This window comes from Dama dama, chromosome 6 (genome assembly GCF_033118175.1).
Source record: "Dama dama isolate Ldn47 chromosome 6, ASM3311817v1, whole genome shotgun sequence".
Taxonomy (NCBI): Eukaryota; Metazoa; Chordata; class Mammalia; order Artiodactyla; family Cervidae; genus Dama; species Dama dama.
This window is the reverse complement of record NC_083686.1, coordinates 949,294-966,216: the sequence shown is the minus strand read 5'-3', so window position 1 is coordinate 966,216 and position 16,923 is coordinate 949,294. Positions and strand designations below refer to the sequence as shown.

The following is a 16,923-nucleotide window of genomic DNA, read 5'->3' as shown; positions in this document are numbered from 1 at the left end:
TCACAACCTCCCCCGGGTTTCTATTCTGTGAAGTGGGACCTTGGTGACTTGAGGTGGTCATTATGGGTCCAGATGGATTAGAAAAAAGACCCAGCTTCCCTCCTCTGCACAGGTACCCCCAGGGGTCTGAGTCTTGCTCTGACCTGGATCACAGAGCTACTGGTCCTGGGGAACCTGGCCAGCACCGTCTGACTCTTAGATTAGAGGCCGGTGGTATGGACAACTGCAGCTTTGCCAGCCTGGCGTGGATGGCCTGGGCACCTGCATCACAGTGCCTGTCCCCCAGCCTCCATCCATCCCCCTGGCCCAGCCCCTCACCAGCTATCCTGTCCCCCAGCCTCCATCCATCCCCCTGGTCCTATCTAAAAGAGCCTCCACCCCATCCCTGTCATGCATTGTCTGGCCTCAGGGTCCACAGCAGGCCCTGGTCAGCTGGAGCCCCCTCTTCAATTTCTCCCTGCCCCCAGGCCGAGTCAGCACACAGGTGGCAGGGGGCTCTTTTCCATCAGACACCTTCTCACCACCTGCAGGAAGCTCAGAGCCTGGGAACTCAGATGGGAGGCCTCTGGACCACACGGTCCCGAAGGCCTCTCCAGGCCCAGTGACCCCCGTCTGCACCCTTTTAATGAGCCGTTTCATTTGAAACAAACGGACTTCCCTTGCGGCTCAGCTGGTAAAGAATCCACCTGCACTGCGGGAGACCTGGGTTTGATCCCAGGGTTGGGAAGACCCCCTGGAGAAGGGAAAGGCTACCGACTCCAGTAATCTGTCCTGGAGAATTCCATGGACTGTATAGAGTCCATGGGGTCGCAAAGAGTTGGGCACGACTGAGTGACTTTCACTTTCACGCAGGCTCCTAGCCTCAGAGCTGCCCCCTGAGCTGGGGTGCCAGGGCCCTGTCTGCTGCTGGGTCCAGTGGGTCTGTGGGCCTGGGTGAGTATCCCAGCCGCCCCCCAGGATGCAAGGCTAGAAAAGGTGGAGCAGGGCCCCTTCTAAGGGCAGGACCGCTGACAGCCAGCCTCATCTGGAGAACCCTCCCAGGTCCGATCATAGCTGCCACTGGGTTCAGATAGACGAGTGCCCAGCCTTCTTTCCAGCCAGGAGCCTTGGACCATGGCCTCGGGGCCTATGCCGCAGACCGCACAGGGCGGAGCCGCGGGGAGACCTGAGAGAGCAGGAGGCCTGCCCAAGGCCGCACAGCCAGACCCAGGCAGGGGCAGCGAGAGCGGCGACGGCGGGCCAGCGCTCCGGGCCAGTAAGGACCCCGAACGGCCGGCCGGGCCGCCAGCGGGCCCGGGCCCTTCGCGCTGGGCAGGTCGCCGACCTCGAGCCAAGCGTGCCCCGCGCCGCCTCAGATCGCCGTCACCGGCGAGCCTCGCCGTCCGGAAGGGGGACCGACACCCACCGCTCGCAGCCACATAGGCTGGTGGGGCTCCGACTGGGCAGGCGGCGCCAGGGCTGCGCAAGCGCCGTTCGCTGGCTCGCCGCGGAAACGCACCCGAGTCTGCACAGGCCCCGCCCATCGCCATAAAGCCCCGCCCACCAGGCAGGACCTCAGCTTCACAAACCCCGCCCACCGATGCACCAGCCCCGCCCACCCGCAGACGGAGGTTCCGCCCTTAACACAGGCCCCGCCCCTCAGGAGCTCGGAGCCGCACGGCCGCCAGCAGACTGTCGTGTGGGCGCTGAGGCGCCACTTCCTTTGAGGGAAGAGCCGGGCCTGACGGCCAGGGCCTCCCGCCCTTGTCCCGCCCGGCCGCGCTCAGGCTCCGGCCTCAGCGTGGCCCGGGAGCTCCGCACGCGTCGGTGCCCGGCGTTTGTGCGGCTGTTCCCTGGGGGCGCCGGGACTGGGGGCTCGCAGCCCGGGGTTGGGACTCCTGCTGCGCGCACCGCCCCCGAATCAGTCCGGACCCCGGGACCCCCCAAGTCCCCTGCACCCGAAGACCTCGCTCACCCTAGGGCCCTCCGAGCCCCACAAATCTCGGGACCCTTGTGTCTCGAGAGCTCTGCGCACCCTGGGATCTCCGTGAGCCCCAGGAGTCCCTGGCCTTGGGGCTCCTGCGCCCCGGGACCCCTGCTGCCCAGGAGTCTGGCGCCCCGAGAGCCGGCGGGCCCCGTGCAGTCCGCCCGCCCTTCGGCTGTAAGGGGCCCCGCCTGGGGCGCGCTGCCACTCGCCAAAGCGACTTTGGGTGCCGCCTTTGCGAGCTGTCTCCTCCCAGCGCCCAGACCCCCGCCTGAGCCGCTCCCAGGGCTCCTCCCGCGCCTGTCCTCTGGCAGCAAGAGAAGCAAGAAGTTGGACGCGATCGACTGTGCCTTACGAGGGCCCAAAGGTGGGCCCGCTGGACCAGGGAGGCCAGACCCTCCTGGGGACCTGTGGAAGGCGACTGACTGGAAGTGGATTTCCAAGCCGCTTTCTCTGCCAAGAACAAGGGTTCTAAGTCTCTTTAGGACTTTTACTGGGAGTGCAGACATGTGTTAGGGGGATGGTGTTTTTCTTAATTTCTACTTCATTTCCCCCTTGCTCTAAGTACACTCGCAGGTCTGAAGTTAGTCTGTGTTCAGTTGACCAGTTGTTTGCCTTTGATCATGGGCTACCTTCTCCTTGACTCTCAAGTGTCCACAATTTTATAGTACTTTTCTTTTTAACTCCGTTACTCAGTACTTAGTTGAGTTTATGATGATCTTTCAGTGTTGAGAAGTTAGTGCAAGAGAAGTTAGTTTGACTTCAAGAATGGCTTCAGCTTCACAGTATTTAAAAATTTAATTGAGCTTTTAGATGTGGCTTCTTCCTCTGACTGTCTGGAGTGTGTCCTCATTGAAACAGGTCTGGAGAGAGAAGCACAGATTCGCCCACTGGCAGTAGAAGGCAGGAAAACAGCTTGATTTTGAAGTTCTAGAATATTACCACCAACCCCCCCCCCCCCAACAACTGAAATTGAAATGCACTTGTTTAGGAACAAGTGTATATTGTCAAGGCTGTGTATTGTCACCCTGCTTATTTAACTTATATGCAGAGTACATCATGAGAAACGCTGGGCTGGAAGAAGCACAAACAAATCAAGATTGCCGGGAGGAATATCAATAACCTCAGATATGCAGATGACACCACCCTTATGGCAGAAAGTGAAGAAGAAGTAAAGAGCCTCTTGATGAAAGTGAAAGAGGAGAGTGAAAAAGTTGGCTTAAAGCTCAACATTCAGAAAACTAAGATCATGGCATCCAGTCCCATCAGTTCAGTTCAGTTCAGTTGCTCAGTTGTGTCCAACTCTTTGCGACCCCATGAACCGCAGCACGCCAGGCCACCCTGTCCATCACCAACTCCCAGAGTCCACCCAAATCCATGTCCATTGAATCGGTGATGCCATCCAACCATCTCATCCTCTGTTGTCCCCTTCTCCTCCTGCCCTCAATTTTTCCCAGCATCAGGGTCTTTTCAAATGAGTCAGCTCTTCACATCAGGTGGCCCAGGTATTGGAGTTTCAGCTTCAACATCAGTCCATCCAATGAACACCCAGGACTGATCTCCTTTATGATGGACTGATTGGATCTCCTTGTAGTCCAAGAGACTCTCAAGAGTCTTCTCCAACATCACAGTTGAAAAGCATCAATTCTTCTGTGCTCAGCTTTCTTTATAGTCCAACTCTCACATCCATACATGACTACTGGAAAAACCATAGCTTTGACTAGACGGACCTTTGTTGGCAAAGTAATGTCTCTGTTTTTTAATATGTTGTCTAGGTTGGTCATAACTTTCCTTCCAAGGAGTAAGCATCTTTTAATTTCATGGCTGCAGTCACCATCTGCAGTGATTTTGGAGCCCAGAAAAATAGTCAGCCACTGTTTCCACTGTTTCCCAATCTATTTGCCATGAAGTGATGGGACTGGATGCCATGATCTTAGTTTTCTGAATGTTAAACTTTAAGCCAACTTTTTCACTCTCCTCTTTCACTTTCATCAAGAAGCTCTTTACTTCTTCTTCACTTTCTGCCATAAGGGTGGTGTCATCTGCATATCTGAGGTTGTTGATATTTCTCCCGGCAATCTTGATTCCAGGTTGTGCTTCCTCCAGCCCAGCGTTTCTCATGATGTGCTCTGCATATAAGTTAAATAAGCAGGGTGACAATATACAGCCTTGACATACTCCTTTTCCTATTTGGAACCAGTCTGTTGTTCCATGTCCACTTTTAACTGTTGCTTCCTGACCCGCATACAGGCTTCTCAAGAGGCAGGTCAGGTGGTCTGGTATGCCCATCTCTTGAAGAATTTTCTATTGTTTGTTGTGATCCACACAGTCAAAGACTTTAGCGTAGTCAATGAAGCAGATGTTTTTCTGGAATTGCCTTGCTTTTTCATGATCCAACGGATGTTGGCAATTTGATCTCTGGTTCCCCTGCCTTTTCTAAACCCAGCTTGTTTTCGCCTGAAGCATTACGGGACATTTGTCAGGTGGTGACTTAAAAAAGTCCGTCCTTCCGTCGGTGTTTCTGAATTGGCATTTTCCCAAAAGGAAGTACCTCTTCTCCTCCCCCACCTTTTCCTTCTTTTCTCAGTTTTTTCTCAGTCTGGGTTCGTGGACCGCATTTCCTCTGTGGAGTATGCTCCGCTTGCCTCGTTCTCTTGGCACCTGCCTGGGGCCCTGTCCCACCCTCTCACCTGCCCTGACAGTTGGGCCCCCGGAGAAGCCCCGTCCACCTCCGGTCCTCTCCCCACCCAGCCCTGGACACCCAGCATCTCTCCAAGGACCGTGAGGCCTGTTTTTCAAATACTAGTAGTTTTGCTATTTATTTCATACTTGTCATTGCTGCTGTTCCCTTTCTAGGGCTGAGTGTGCTGTGAGCTACCAGGATGGTTTGAGAGACTTGGGCGGCCAGCTCGGCGGGCAGGGGCGGTGTCGCGGCTGTCGGGGGCTGGTGAGGTTGCAGCAGGGCTGGCCTGTCCCAGGTCGGGCCCTGGTGAAGCCCCTCTCCCACGAGGGGCTCTGGGTGGGGCTCAGGGGGCCTTGGGGGGCGAAGCAGGGCGAGTGTTCTGTGGCTGCTCCCGCCTGTGGGCTGGGGACTGGGGTGTGGGCACGGCGTGGCCGGCTCTGGTCTGGCTCTTGAGTCCGAAACGCACTGAAATGGGGCCACTCCTGCTGCAGAGCCACCCCCTGGGGACCCGCTGGCCCTGTCCCACCTGTCAGAGCCTCAGGGCCCCCGACTGTGTTGCAAGAGGTGGTCACCCTGTGGGGGAGCCCTGGGGGTGCCGTCAGGGCTGAGCGTGCCAGGGGCTAAGGACCCCGCGGATGGGCTTCAGACTGAAGTGCGCCGACGCAGATGCTGAGGACAGCAAGCGCCTCTCCTGGCCTGGAACCAGCCCTGGTGGCGGTCGATGCCTGTGGTGGGCAAGCTCACGACCTCCGTGCGCACACACTCCTGCTGGCGAGAGGACCCTGCGCCCTGGAGGCCCCCGTCTCTTCTGTACCAGAGGGTGCACCCTGTTCGCACCAGGATGCCTCCCCTCTCCCCGCCTGCAGCAACGCTGGCCTTGGGGCGCTGTTTCCAAGTCCTTCAGGGGGCCTGTTGAGACCCGCCGAGAGCGTGCTCGCACGTGTTTTAGGATTAGAGGGCATCCCAGCATCTGTGGAAGTCTTCAGGCGACTTCTCCCTGAATCTGTCCACGGGTTTTGTGACAGTGAGTGCCCCTCGCGATCCGCGCAAGGTCCCTGGATTGCTTCCCGTGGGGAGGGGGCTGTGCACCAGGCTTTGGGGCAGTGAAGCTGCCCAGATGGTGACCGGCTGGTTGGAGGTGGGTCCTGGGCCCCTGCCGAACCCTGGGCGGCCTCGGGGAAGGGGGTCTCCAGGCCCGGTGGCGGGTGGGAACCAGAGTCTGCAGACTCCCGAGCCCCATCTTCGCTTGCGGCTCAGTCTCTGAGAGCTCTTACTTCCATCAGTGCTTCCTGATTGCGCTTTGTAGCTGCGGTGCCTTCTTCCTCCCGTGTCCTCTGTTTCCTCCCGTCGCGGGGGTTTGCCCGTCTCTCCGCCTCTGTCTGCGGCTTCTCGGGCTGGTGGCCCTGGCAGTGGCCACGCGAGGGGACCGGAGTGAGTGACCAGCCGCAGGCTCAGGGCCCTTCCCATCAGAATCCGGGGGGCCTGGGCCCCGCTGCCAGCTCCTTGTCTCTGCGACCCCCGAGATGCAGACCCCCACTCCACCTGCCCGGGAGAGACCGCCAGCTTCAGTTGGGGGCAGGGCCCTTGCTGGCTGGGTGCGGTGGGGGAGGGGTGTTTAACTGCTGTGGTCAGCGCTCAACGGCCGGGTCATCCCCAGGGTCTCCCTGCCGCTGGCCGAGGCCTCGGTTTCCCAGCAGCTCCTTGCGTCCAGAGTGTGGCTGTCTGGCCTCCTCCATCTGGCACCTGTTTGGAGCGGTGAGGGGGGCGGGCCGCCCTCACTGGTTCCCACCCTGTCCACCCTCTGTCCTGCGATCAGACCACAGCTTTTATTAGGTTTTCCAGGAGAAAGCTCGTGAGGTCGTTTACATGTGGGAGGGTCTGAGGGGGAGAGTTTGTTCACCGTGCGGAGCCGGTGGAATTGCTCGTGGCCCCGTGTGTGTGTGACGGTTTCTCTTTGCCAACAACAGGCACGGAGTCCAGAGCATCCTTGGAAATGGATTGCTCATCTTTAGAACCAAAACACACGGGTGTGGGTTAGCTCAGTGCCTGCAGTGGCCCAGGCCTCCCGAAACCTGATGCTCCAGAAGCCCGGGGCCTCTTGGCACCAAAGGAGGGCCCTGGCCCCGGACCATGGTCACCCTCATCACCAAGAAGCTGCAGAGCCAGTGCCTGGACGCCCTCGCCCACAAGAGCTATGATACTGGCTTGGTGAGCTGCCCACCCTGGGTCAGGGGGCGCTGCCTGGGCTGAGTCTCAGCTGGGGGAGGGGACGGGGGTGGGTGGGCCTCTCCCCAGGGAGGCCCTGGTGTCCTCAGAGCTCCCAGAGCCCCCCCAAGGTAGTGATAGGGTTCTGGCATCATTAAACCACTGTGAGGGAGAGCCCAGCTCCCCGTGGACACGTGCGTTCCTGGGTGCCCAGCAGGCACTGGTCGGTAGCCACGCCCAGCGACGCTGCCCTGGCCTCTGGGCACCGCTCCTCCCGAGAGCCTGTCTTGAATTCTGTCTCCCTGGGCTGGTTTTGCCAGAGGCGGAGCCATGCTCTAGGTCGAGTTTCCATAACCGTCAGCTCACACCCGCCTGGTCAGGCTGCAGGTCCAGAGGGAGGCGACGGAGCGTGGGTGTGGCCCGGTGCTGGGGTGCTCTGCGCCGGCTTGTTGCCGGTCTGGCAGGGAAGGCGGTGGGCAGGAGGGTTTACCTGCAGAGACGTGGCCAGAAAGTCTTGCCTGTGTTCTTCCCACTCTGACACAGGGGGTGCCTGGCTCTCTGCACTAGTGGGCGTGTCGCCAAGAGCCATGAGAGGGTCATGGTTCTTGCAGGGGGTGCACAGATGGGCCTCAGGGCATGGGGACCGGAGCCCAGGGTGCCAGGAGCCCGGTGTGGGGACAGGACCCCATGGGGACAGGAGCCCAGTGTGGGGACAGGTGCTTGGCGTCCCCGCTCCATGAGGGCCGGCGCTGGAGCCGAAGCCGCGACCCATGGGGAGCAGGCCCGTTTGCAGGCCTTGGTGGGGACTGGGCAGGGAGCCCCTGGGGGGAGGGGGTGCTGGGTCAGGGAGAGTCAGCGTGTGCCGGCCTGCGTGGGCGTGGCCTCAGCGTGCTGTATCCTCTGGTGTGCCCAGCTCTGCAGGTACAGACTTAAGTAGGTAGAGAGCTCAGCTCTGAAAAGCCTTAAGTTTAAAAAATACATTTTTTGTTGAGGCGTAAGTTGCATGGGCTTCCCTGGTGGCCCAGATGGTGAAGAGTCTGCCTGCAATGCAGGGAGACCCAAGTTTGATCCCTGATTCAGGGAAGATCGCCTGGTGAAGGGCATGGCTCCCCACTCCAGTGTTCTTGCCTGGAGATTTCCACAGACAGAGGAGCCTGGTGGCAGGTTAGAGCCCATGGGGTCGCAAAGAGTCGGACACGGCTGAGCGACTAACACTGACCTTTCAGGCTGCAGGCAGTGAAATCGACAGTGAGGTCTGTTGTTGAGTGGGTGAGTTCCCCAGTCGTGTTCACACTGACTTTGTCCCCACCACCCCAGACATCTCTCTTGCCCGCGGAGGTCCCCGTGTGGTTTTCCGGTCCCAGAAGGCAGCAGTGTGCTGACTCACAGCATGCGGGTGCCCTGGAGTCTGGGGTGCACTCAGCGCCTGCGTCCCTGGGACTCTCTGTGTGGAAGGAGCATCGGCAGGTGTCCCTGTGGCCTGCTGGACGGCCCTCGCCTCGCTGGAGCCTGGCCCTCAGGCTGTGTCCACAGCCGACTGTTAGGAGCAATGCTGCTGTCCGCATTTGCATGCGGGCCTTTGTGTATTGAGCGGGTAGCCTGCCCAGCTGTCTGTCGGCACTGATCCGGCTGTGCCTTCTCCCAGGTCGGCTGTGGTGGCATCACGGTGCTCATCTCGTGTCTCTGATGACCAACGAGATCATGGCCATTTCCCATACTCTTGTGGCTGTTCAGTCGCTCAGTTGTGTCCGACTCTTAGAACCCTGCAGCATGCCAGGCTTCCCTGTCCTTCACCATTCTCTTGGATCTTGCTCAAACTCATGTCCACTGAGTCGATGATGCCATCCGACCATCTCACTTTCTCTATTTTTCCCTTCTCCCCCTGCCCTCAATCCTGTACTCATCAGAGTTTTTTACGTGCTTTTTGGTGTCCTTTTACTGATTTTTGTTTTTTTTGGAGGGGGGAGTCGTGTGTATTTTTCTTATTGGTTTGAAGCAAGTCTTGGCATATTCTAGCTACAAGTCTTTTCTCACCTGTGTATTACGCAAATATTTTCTCCTATCTGGTCGGGCTTGCCTTGTCACTCTAGTTTATAAAAAAATTTAATTAATTAGTTGTTTTCGGTGGTGCCGGGTCTTAGTTGTGGCACACGGGATATTTGGTTGCAGCGTGCAGGCTTCCTGCGGCGCCTGTGGGCTCTGGCGTGCAGGCTTCCTGAAGTGCCTGTGGGCTCCGGTGTGCAGGCACAGTTGTGCCGTGTGGGGTTAATTCCTCGTGGCATGGGGGGGATCTTAGCTCCCCACCCAAGGATTGAACCCAGGCCCCCTGTACTGGGGGATTTCCTGGTGGCTCAGTGGTAAAGAATCCTCCTACAAGTCAGGAGCCTCAGGAGATGCAGGTTCGATCCTTGGGAGGGGGAAGATCCTCTGGAGGAGGGCATGGCAACCCACTCCAGAATTCTTGCCTGGAGAGTCCCATGGACAGAGGAGGCTGGTGGGCTGCAGTCCGTGGAGTCACAGACAGTCAGATGTGACTTGGCACGCACACACTCTCCCCTGCTTTGGAAGGCATCCGCCTTAACCACTGGGCCACCAGGGAATCCCACCTCGTCACTTTCTTACTGGTGTCTTTTGATGAAGAGAAATTCTAAATTTCAACGCAGACAAATGTATCAGTGTAAATTATTATTATTATTATTTTTTAATCCTGTTTAAATAGTCTTTGCTAACCTGAGTCCAGGAGACACTCTCTGAAGCGCCGCTCCCTTGCTGCAGCCTGAAGCCTGCAGTCTGAGCTGATCCGTGTGGGGCGAGGCAGGTGTGTGGGGGCGCGGCCGGCCGGCACCGCTGCCCAGAACCACCGTCCCTGCCCCGTCAGTGGTCTCGTGGGGCTCCCGTGGGACCCTGTTCTGTGTGTCCTGGGGTCACTCCTGTCCTGGGTGGGAGACGAGGCCCCGGGAGAGGAGCCGGCCTCCCTGGGGACGGGCTGCGCTCCTGGCCCCTCACTGCATGAGTCATCACCGGCTTCCGCTGTGGTGGAGGCGGACTGAGATGGAGCCTCTGCGAGTGTGGAGGGGCGCCGGGAGCCCCGCGAGTGTGGGCACCGGGAGCCCTGAGTCACCAGCCTGGGGCCTTAGCCAACCCCACCCCAGCGAATGCCCCCGCCCCCGGGGCACGTGGCTCAGCTGGCCCTGTGCTGGGCCAGGAGGCACACAGCCCGGCAGCCCGGCCCTCTCGCAGAGGCCTGGCCCAGTCTGCTTAGCTCCCTGCCTGGCTCTGTCTAGAACCAGAGCTCTGGGGCGCCTACTCGCCGGCCGACCGGGCGGCCTGTGTTTGCACAGCCTGACTGTCGATGGGCCTCCTCCTTCCAGGTGATGAACCCAGCTTTTCACTTACTCCCTCTATGAGAACAGAGAAGTTCTTCGTTTTGTCAGGAGTTTGTCATCCCATGAAACAGTCCCCCCGAGGAGCTGGAGCCCCATAACAGCGCTGCGTGCTGTGGAGGAGACTCTGGGTGTGGGAGGCAGAGAAGGCTGAGCGCCGAGTGCACACGAGGTCTGGGGGGGGAGCAGACACAGGCCTTCAGTAGACGCGGCTCCAAGTGGGCCCTCCACCTCCTGGGGCTAAACTGTGGCACAGCAGAGTTCCATGGGCTTGGGCCGGGCCCCACTGGCCACCGCAGCCCGCAGCTGCCCACCTCGCTGGACAGAGTGCCCATGTGATGTGGTCAAGGCGGGACCAGCTTTCTGAGGAGTGGCCCTGCTGATGACAGCCGTGGCGGGACACAGCGGATACGCGTTTCATGTTCTTTGCTCACCTGAAGACCTGTTAGGTATTTAAGTCTTAAGGAAAAAAAGAAAAAAAAAATGCATTTTGAGGTCCAGGCCTGCTGCAGTCCATGGGGTCTCAGAGAGTTGGACACAACTTAGAGACTGAATAACAACTTCTCCTTTTAATCACCAGGAAGGCCATTGCTGGGAAAAAACAGATTTCAAGACAGGCCTGTTTCTGAACTGTTTCTGAATCTGCATGTGTAAACCCACAGTACTGAAACTTCTTTCTCTTCACTTTCAGTATTCTGCCCAGAAACTGAGCAGAAGTGGCCACTTGTTCCATATTGAGACTAACAGTGAGTGTTTAAAAGCCCCAGCGGGTTTTCCTGGGCTGCTGCGGGCTGGGACCGTGAGCAGGGCGGGACAGACAGGGTCGCTGGTCCAGAGGCGAGGTTGCCCTCTGCGGGCCTTCCTCCAGGGGCAGCGGCGTGGGTGAGGCCCGGGGCTGCCGCCCACCTTCTGGAAGCTGCCTACAGCGCACAGCTGAAAGGCCCGCCCTGAGGGGTCCTGTGGTCAAAGGACAGGCGGTCGGGCAGCGTCGGCTCCAGCGTGCTGGGTGCGTGCGTGCCTGGAGGGCCTGGGGCTGCCGGCCCGCCTTGCACGGCATGCCCACACACTGTGTGCCCTGCGGTCTGAGTGGCCTGGCCGCCGGTGCGGGTACTCCGGCCCCAGCGTGGGCGCTCAGGCCGAGTGTGGGTGCTCAGGCCCGAGTGTGGGTGCTCAGGCCGACTGTGGGTGCTCCAGCCTCAATGTGGGTGCTCAGGCCCCAGTGTGGGTGCTCAGGCCCGAGTGTGGGTGAGCGGGCCCGCCCCTGGGTGCCCCCTTGGACGCAGCCCTGCCGTCCTCTCTGACTGACCGGGTGTGCTCGTTCCCCAGGATCTCCCGGGGCGTCCTGCTCTCCTACACAGGCCCCTTGGGCTCCAGGCCAAGGCCTCCTAGCTGGGGGTGAGACAGTGGAGGCTCTGGGGTTGGGGTCGCTGTGCACCTAGGTGACCCCTACAGCGTGTGCTGGTTGGGGGCCGATGTTCCCAGTGGGCAGGGCCCCTCAGCCCCCGCTGCCTGGAGGCCAGGCGTGGGGGCACGGGGACGCGCACCCCTCACCCGTCTCTGTGTTTCCGCAGAAGAGTAGCACCCCCGGGAGGTGTTCGGTGGAGGACGGCCAGTCGGAAGCCAGGTGGCCATGGGCCCAGCCAGCACTTTCCTGCCTGGCCCCCGCGGCCCGAGTGTGGGCACGTTCAGCGCCCAGGACCTCAGGGGCAGCGCCCGGTCGCCCTCGGTGCTGCCCACCAAGCGGCACGGCCGCTCCCTCTCGGAGTCGGCGGGTCCCCGAGGTGCCCTGGCGGCCCCAGGGTCTGAACTCCGGTCACCACAGCGGCAGGAGCGCCTGGTTGCCTGGCCGCGCCCTCCCGGTCACCAGCGCCGCTTCACCCCTTGCGCCATGGCCGGCCTCGGCCAGCGGCAGCCTCCCCGCTCCAGGCCTGGGCAGGCCACCCGCGGGCGCCCGCTCGCCCTCCCCGCGATGCCGCCTGTCGCTGGCGCAGGAGCGCCTGGTGCCGGCGGGCGCGGCCCCGCCGTCGGCCCGGCAGCGCGCCCGCAACCACGCCCGAGCCCGGCCGCCGCCAGGGCCTGTTCAGCCGCTGCTCGCAGCGGTGCGTACGCGCGGGCGGGAAGGGCCGGAGGAAGCACGGGCGCGCGGAGGACGCCCGCGCCCGGCCCTGAACTTCCTGAAGATGGCCCGGGCGGGTGAGGCTCCCTCCGGTGTCGGGTGCTGGAGCGCCCCCCCGCTCGTCCTGTTCCCCAAGCTCCTCTGTCCTCGGAGCCCTGCGCGAGGACAGACCCACGTGTCCGTGTTTGTCGGTTGTGCCTGGTCCTTGGGGGTCAGCTGGGCCTGGGGCTCCCTTGTCTGTTGGGAGATGATTCGGGGGGCTGTGCCGCCCCGCGGCCCCTCCCCGTTGGCTCTGGCCTGCCTCCTGGGGCCCTGCCCGCCCCGTTCTCTGTCTGCTAGCTGGTGGAGAACCTTGTCTGCCGGCTGGTCCGGTGCTGGGGGGTGTTTCCTTTGTCTCGCATCCCCCTTTTCCTGCAGACCGTGTCGTCTCGTTTGTCCTCACGGCCGCCTCACGTGGCAGGCACTGTCCCCGGGTGTCTGGTGACACTGGTACCCAGAAGCTGACCTGTGGCCTTGCGTGTTGGGTGCGGCCTTTCCACTGTGAGCTTTCAGTGGGGTGCTGGAATGCCCCCACCTGCATCCCCAGTTCTCCAGAGAGGCCTCAGCGCGAGCCGCCTGGGGAGGCTGGGCTCAGGCGGGTGTGACCCTCAGGTGGCCCCTCTGGGTGCTTGTGTCCTGCCTCTGGTGGACCGCGGCCCCCCCAGCCCCGTGGCAGGGGACGAGGGCCTTGGGGCCCTCAGGTCGGTGGAGGTGTGTGTCTGCGCGCCTTCCCGCGGCTGGAGCCCCAATGCCGGGCTCCAGGTGCTCCAGGCAGTCGAGGACCCCTCCCTCGGCCGTCCGTGCCGTGGCCTGTGGGCAGGGTCAGCTCTGCTGTGAGCACGGACACTGGGCTGTGTTTCCACGAGGGAGAGAGGTTGAGCGTTCGTCTGGAGAAGGCCTGATGCCATGGCTAGGGGCGCGTGTGACGGAGCAGGTCGGCTCTTGGCTCGCGGGACGGTGTCTGTTCAGGGCCGCATGTGGCGGGGCAGGTCGGGTGTCTTCCTGCTCTCGGCTCAGTCTCGGGGCCCCTTGGCTCCAGCCGCCGAGCCTGGGTGCATCTCCTGTCCAGCGTAAATTGGCTGATGCAGGCAGGCATGTCCATACCGACTGTTTTGCACACAAGATGAGAGACCCCGTAAAATTGAGGGCCCCCGTTTCAGACTTGAAGTCTTGACCTTTGATTTTTTGAAAAAGCATTTTTTGTTCACCTGGTTAGATGTAGGTCGCCGTCAAACTGGAGCAGGACCGTCCAGTGACGAGAGTCGTGTGTATCGGTTCAGGTCCCCTGACCAGCTCGGACTCTGTGGATTTGTGACAGGCCTTTTTGGGCCGTGAAGAGTCGGTGGTTTCTCGCTGCGTTGGCCTGAGCCAGGAGCGTCCAGAGCTGCCCCTTTCACACTTGAGCTGTAGCTGTGATCACGGCTGGGCTCGTGTCCCGGCTGCAGAGAGATCTCTGGGCCACGGTCTTTCTGCCTCCCGGCAGGTTTCAACCATCCAGCAGAAGGCCCAGCCTCTGTGCTGTGACTTCATGGGTGGAGAAGCGGGAAGCGTCTCGCCAGTTCTGCCGCCAAGTGTGCGGGGCTGGGCCTGCCCTGCAGTGGGGCGGGGGTGGTCGTGGAGTAGGAAAGTGACCTTGGCTGGGGAGTCCACCTGGATCTGAACGCAGAGGAAATTCTTTCCCGAGCCCTCATTTCGTGACCAGAATGTGTGGCCAGCTGTCAGGTCTCTGAAGACTTGATTCTTCAGTTTCACTTTCCAGCGGCTCACTCGTTGCAGTAGAGTAGTGACTGCCAAAACCAGGCTGTTTGTCTGCTGGAGCCAGCGGCTCGAAAGTGCTGGCTCCAGAGGGACGGTGGGTGGCCCGGGGGCGCTGTTCTGGGACACGCGTGTCCAGGACCCCAACTGCAGGGAGCCCGGGGGTGCTGTTCTGGGACACGCGTGTCAGAACCCCAGCTTCGCGGAGCCCGGGGGCGCTGTTCTGGGACACGTGTGTCCAGGACCCCGGCTGTGGGGGGCCCCGGGGCGCTGTTCTGGGACACGTGTGTCCAGGACCCCGGCTGTGGGGGGCCCTGGGGCACTGTACCCCGTAACCGCTGCCCACACATGCATCGCCACCTCGTGCTCTGCCAGTGGCCTGAGAAACCCTGAAGCATGCAGTGAAGGGTCCGGGGGCAGCGTGGGCGGCCTGGAGGTTGCCCTGGACACTCCGTGGACAGCCCGTGGCCCTGCAGGATTCAGGGTGAGGGCGGGGGCGGCGTCAGGGGAACGGGGTGCTGGCCACGCGAGGGGCTGCTGCTGTGTCATTCCCGCTGCTCCACCCGGATCAGGACCCTGGTGTGGCCTGGGGTGGCCAGTGGGCCTTGGCGGCCCGTGGGACCACCAAGGAGAGGTACCTCCAAGCGGGTGGGCGTGCGTCTGCCGCTGGGGCCGGTGCTTGGTCTGGGGGCACAGACTGGGGATGCGATTGTCGGGGGCAGGGCCATGGCAGGGAGGAGCTGGCCCTGGGGGGCAGGAGCCCTGTAGAGCCCGTCTCAGCTGGGCGCCCTGGGCTGGGCCGGGAGATGCCTGCTGGTACGGAGGGGGTGGCGGCTCAGGGGAGGCTCCAGTGTGGAGTGTCTGTCTGTCTGCAGTTGACAGCTGAGGACAGCTGCAGTGTGTTTTTGTTGAAAGTGGAGCCACTGGACGAGGGAGGGCTGAGGAGGGGCCGTGGGGGGCTTGCTTGCCTGGAGCTGGGGGCCCCTGATGGGTGCCTCCTGAGGCTGCAGAGGCAGGAGTTGGGCGGTCTGCTGAGCGGGGCAGTTGGATGTGGACCCTGGGCCTCCGGCCCACCTTCCCCTGGGTATTTCATGGGACTGTGGACACAGCTTTGGCCTCGGGTCCTGGGCCACCATCCCAGCACACTGGGTCTCAGTGGGACCACCTGCCCGAGGCAGGGGTGGGTGGGCAGGGCTCTCAGAAGGTAGCCCCCCAGGCAGCGGGGGTGTGTGGTGTTGCCAGGGGACCAGGGAGGTTAACGTGGACTCGGGGACCCTCAGGGGCCAGCGGGACGCCCGTGGGACGCCGCCTTGCCCGTGACCTCCTGGAAGTGCCTGACGCCTGCGTCTCTTCTCTTGCAGACTCTGAAAACGTCAAAAAGCCTCTGCCCTCTCGGTTACGAAGACGAGAATGAGGAGGACGCCCGAGTGAGGACGGCCTTGTCCTCCCCTTGGCCCTGCTGTGTGAGGCCCTGGCCTCCGTCCTTCCAGCCCTGACCTGGGGTCCTGGTGGGGCTGGGCCACCGGCGAGGGCGAGGGCGGGAGCGGCCGGGACCCTGGTGACTGGGACAGTGCTGGCGAGGAGGGTGTCCTGCCTCTGGGCCCCGGCGAGCTGGACCTGGAGCAGATGGAGAGTAGCTGATCAGCATGCGGGGCCGGTGTAGGCGCCTCACCTCTTCCTCGCCAAGGCCCGGGCTGTTCTGAATGTGAAGTGTCCCTTGGATTAAGTCTTTCCTAAAGCAGTGTTTTGGATTTTTACATTTCACAGTTCTGAGAAAGCATCTCTGTTTTGAAAGGAATTTTCGGATGCGCGTTCTGTTAACAGGCTCTGTGCGCAGACTGGCGTGGCCGTGTGTCCCACGAGAAGCTGTGTTCAGCTTCTCGGGACCCCGCGGCACGGTCCCCGCGAGCCAGCTGCCCTGTCTGGAGCGGAGCCGCATCTCGGGCCGCTGACTGGGGGCTCAGGGCTGAGGCCTTGGGCTGTGAGGACGGTCCGGCCTCTCGTGCCCCTCCCCGGGCAGGTGCGGGGTAGGGTGGGGGCCGCACAGGCCTCCGTTTGCTCCTTCTGACTCAATAAAACCCTGAGATTTCCACCAAAGATGTTGATCCAAGGAACTTTAGATAAGAGACGGAGCTTGAGACAGCAAAAGGAAACGTTTATGACCTTTGCAGAAACGTCCTTGATTTTATTTCCTGAGAAATTGTTGTGGGGCCCTGTGGAGAGCAAAGGCACCCTCTGAATTAGTTTGGATGTAGGCAGAAGGCAGGCAAAGTGGGGAGGTGGGCTCGTCCTGCTGAAACCTCACCCTCAGGCCTCCACCTGCAAGGTGAGGGGCAGGGGCTCCTGCCTCAGTGCTGGGGCCCCTCCTGGGGACGTTGGGCTGCCTGCCAGGCGCTGACCCATCTCCTGCAGGAACCCCGGCAGCACCTGCCCAGTGGCCGGAAGGATTTCTTCCCGTTGGCGTCAGAGAGGTCTGTCTTGTGCTACAACCACGGCTGCAGCCTGAGTCCTCAGATACACAGTTTGGCTCCTGGCTTGTCCCCTGGGGGGTGAGGGTGGATGTTTGTGCCCCAGACGGATGCAGAACGGGCCGCCTGTCCCGTCGGAGGCTCCCCACCACTGGTGGCCTCTCTGGGGTGTCACCTGGACAGTGGGGTTTTGGAAGCTGCTCAGACTTAGCTGAAAGAGGAAAGGTCAAAAATAAGCGGCCGGGGGAGCTGCAGAGCACGGGGTGGAGGGATGGGATGGAGGCCTCAGAGGACCTCGTGGGGCAGTGGCG

The 16,923-nt window shown here is 61.4% G+C and overlaps 1 protein-coding gene across 1 annotated transcript; it reads left to right on the top strand.

Annotated features, from left to right (window-relative positions):
• Positions 1–1,579: 1,579 nt before the first annotated feature.
• On the top strand, positions 1,580–16,632 carry LOC133058559 (basic proline-rich protein-like). The gene is made up of 2 exons (XM_061145273.1): positions 1,580–2,330; positions 15,506–16,632. Exons 1-2 carry the CDS (start codon positions 1,580–1,582, stop codon positions 15,556–15,558), a joined length of 804 nt encoding a protein of 267 aa, XP_061001256.1. The 3' UTR covers positions 15,559–16,632.
• The last annotated feature ends 291 nt before the right edge of the window (positions 16,633–16,923 follow it).

Excerpts from the sequence above, each read along its gene's own strand:
- LOC133058559 (XM_061145273.1), top strand. The coding sequence starts at position 1,580 with ATGCACCAGCCCCGCCCACCCGCAGACGGAGGTTCCGCCCTTAACACA. Across the intron at positions 2,331-15,505 it reads TGCCTTACGAGGGCCCAAAG|ACTCTGAAAACGTCAAAAAG; the intron begins GTGGGCCCGCTG and ends CTTCTCTTGCAG.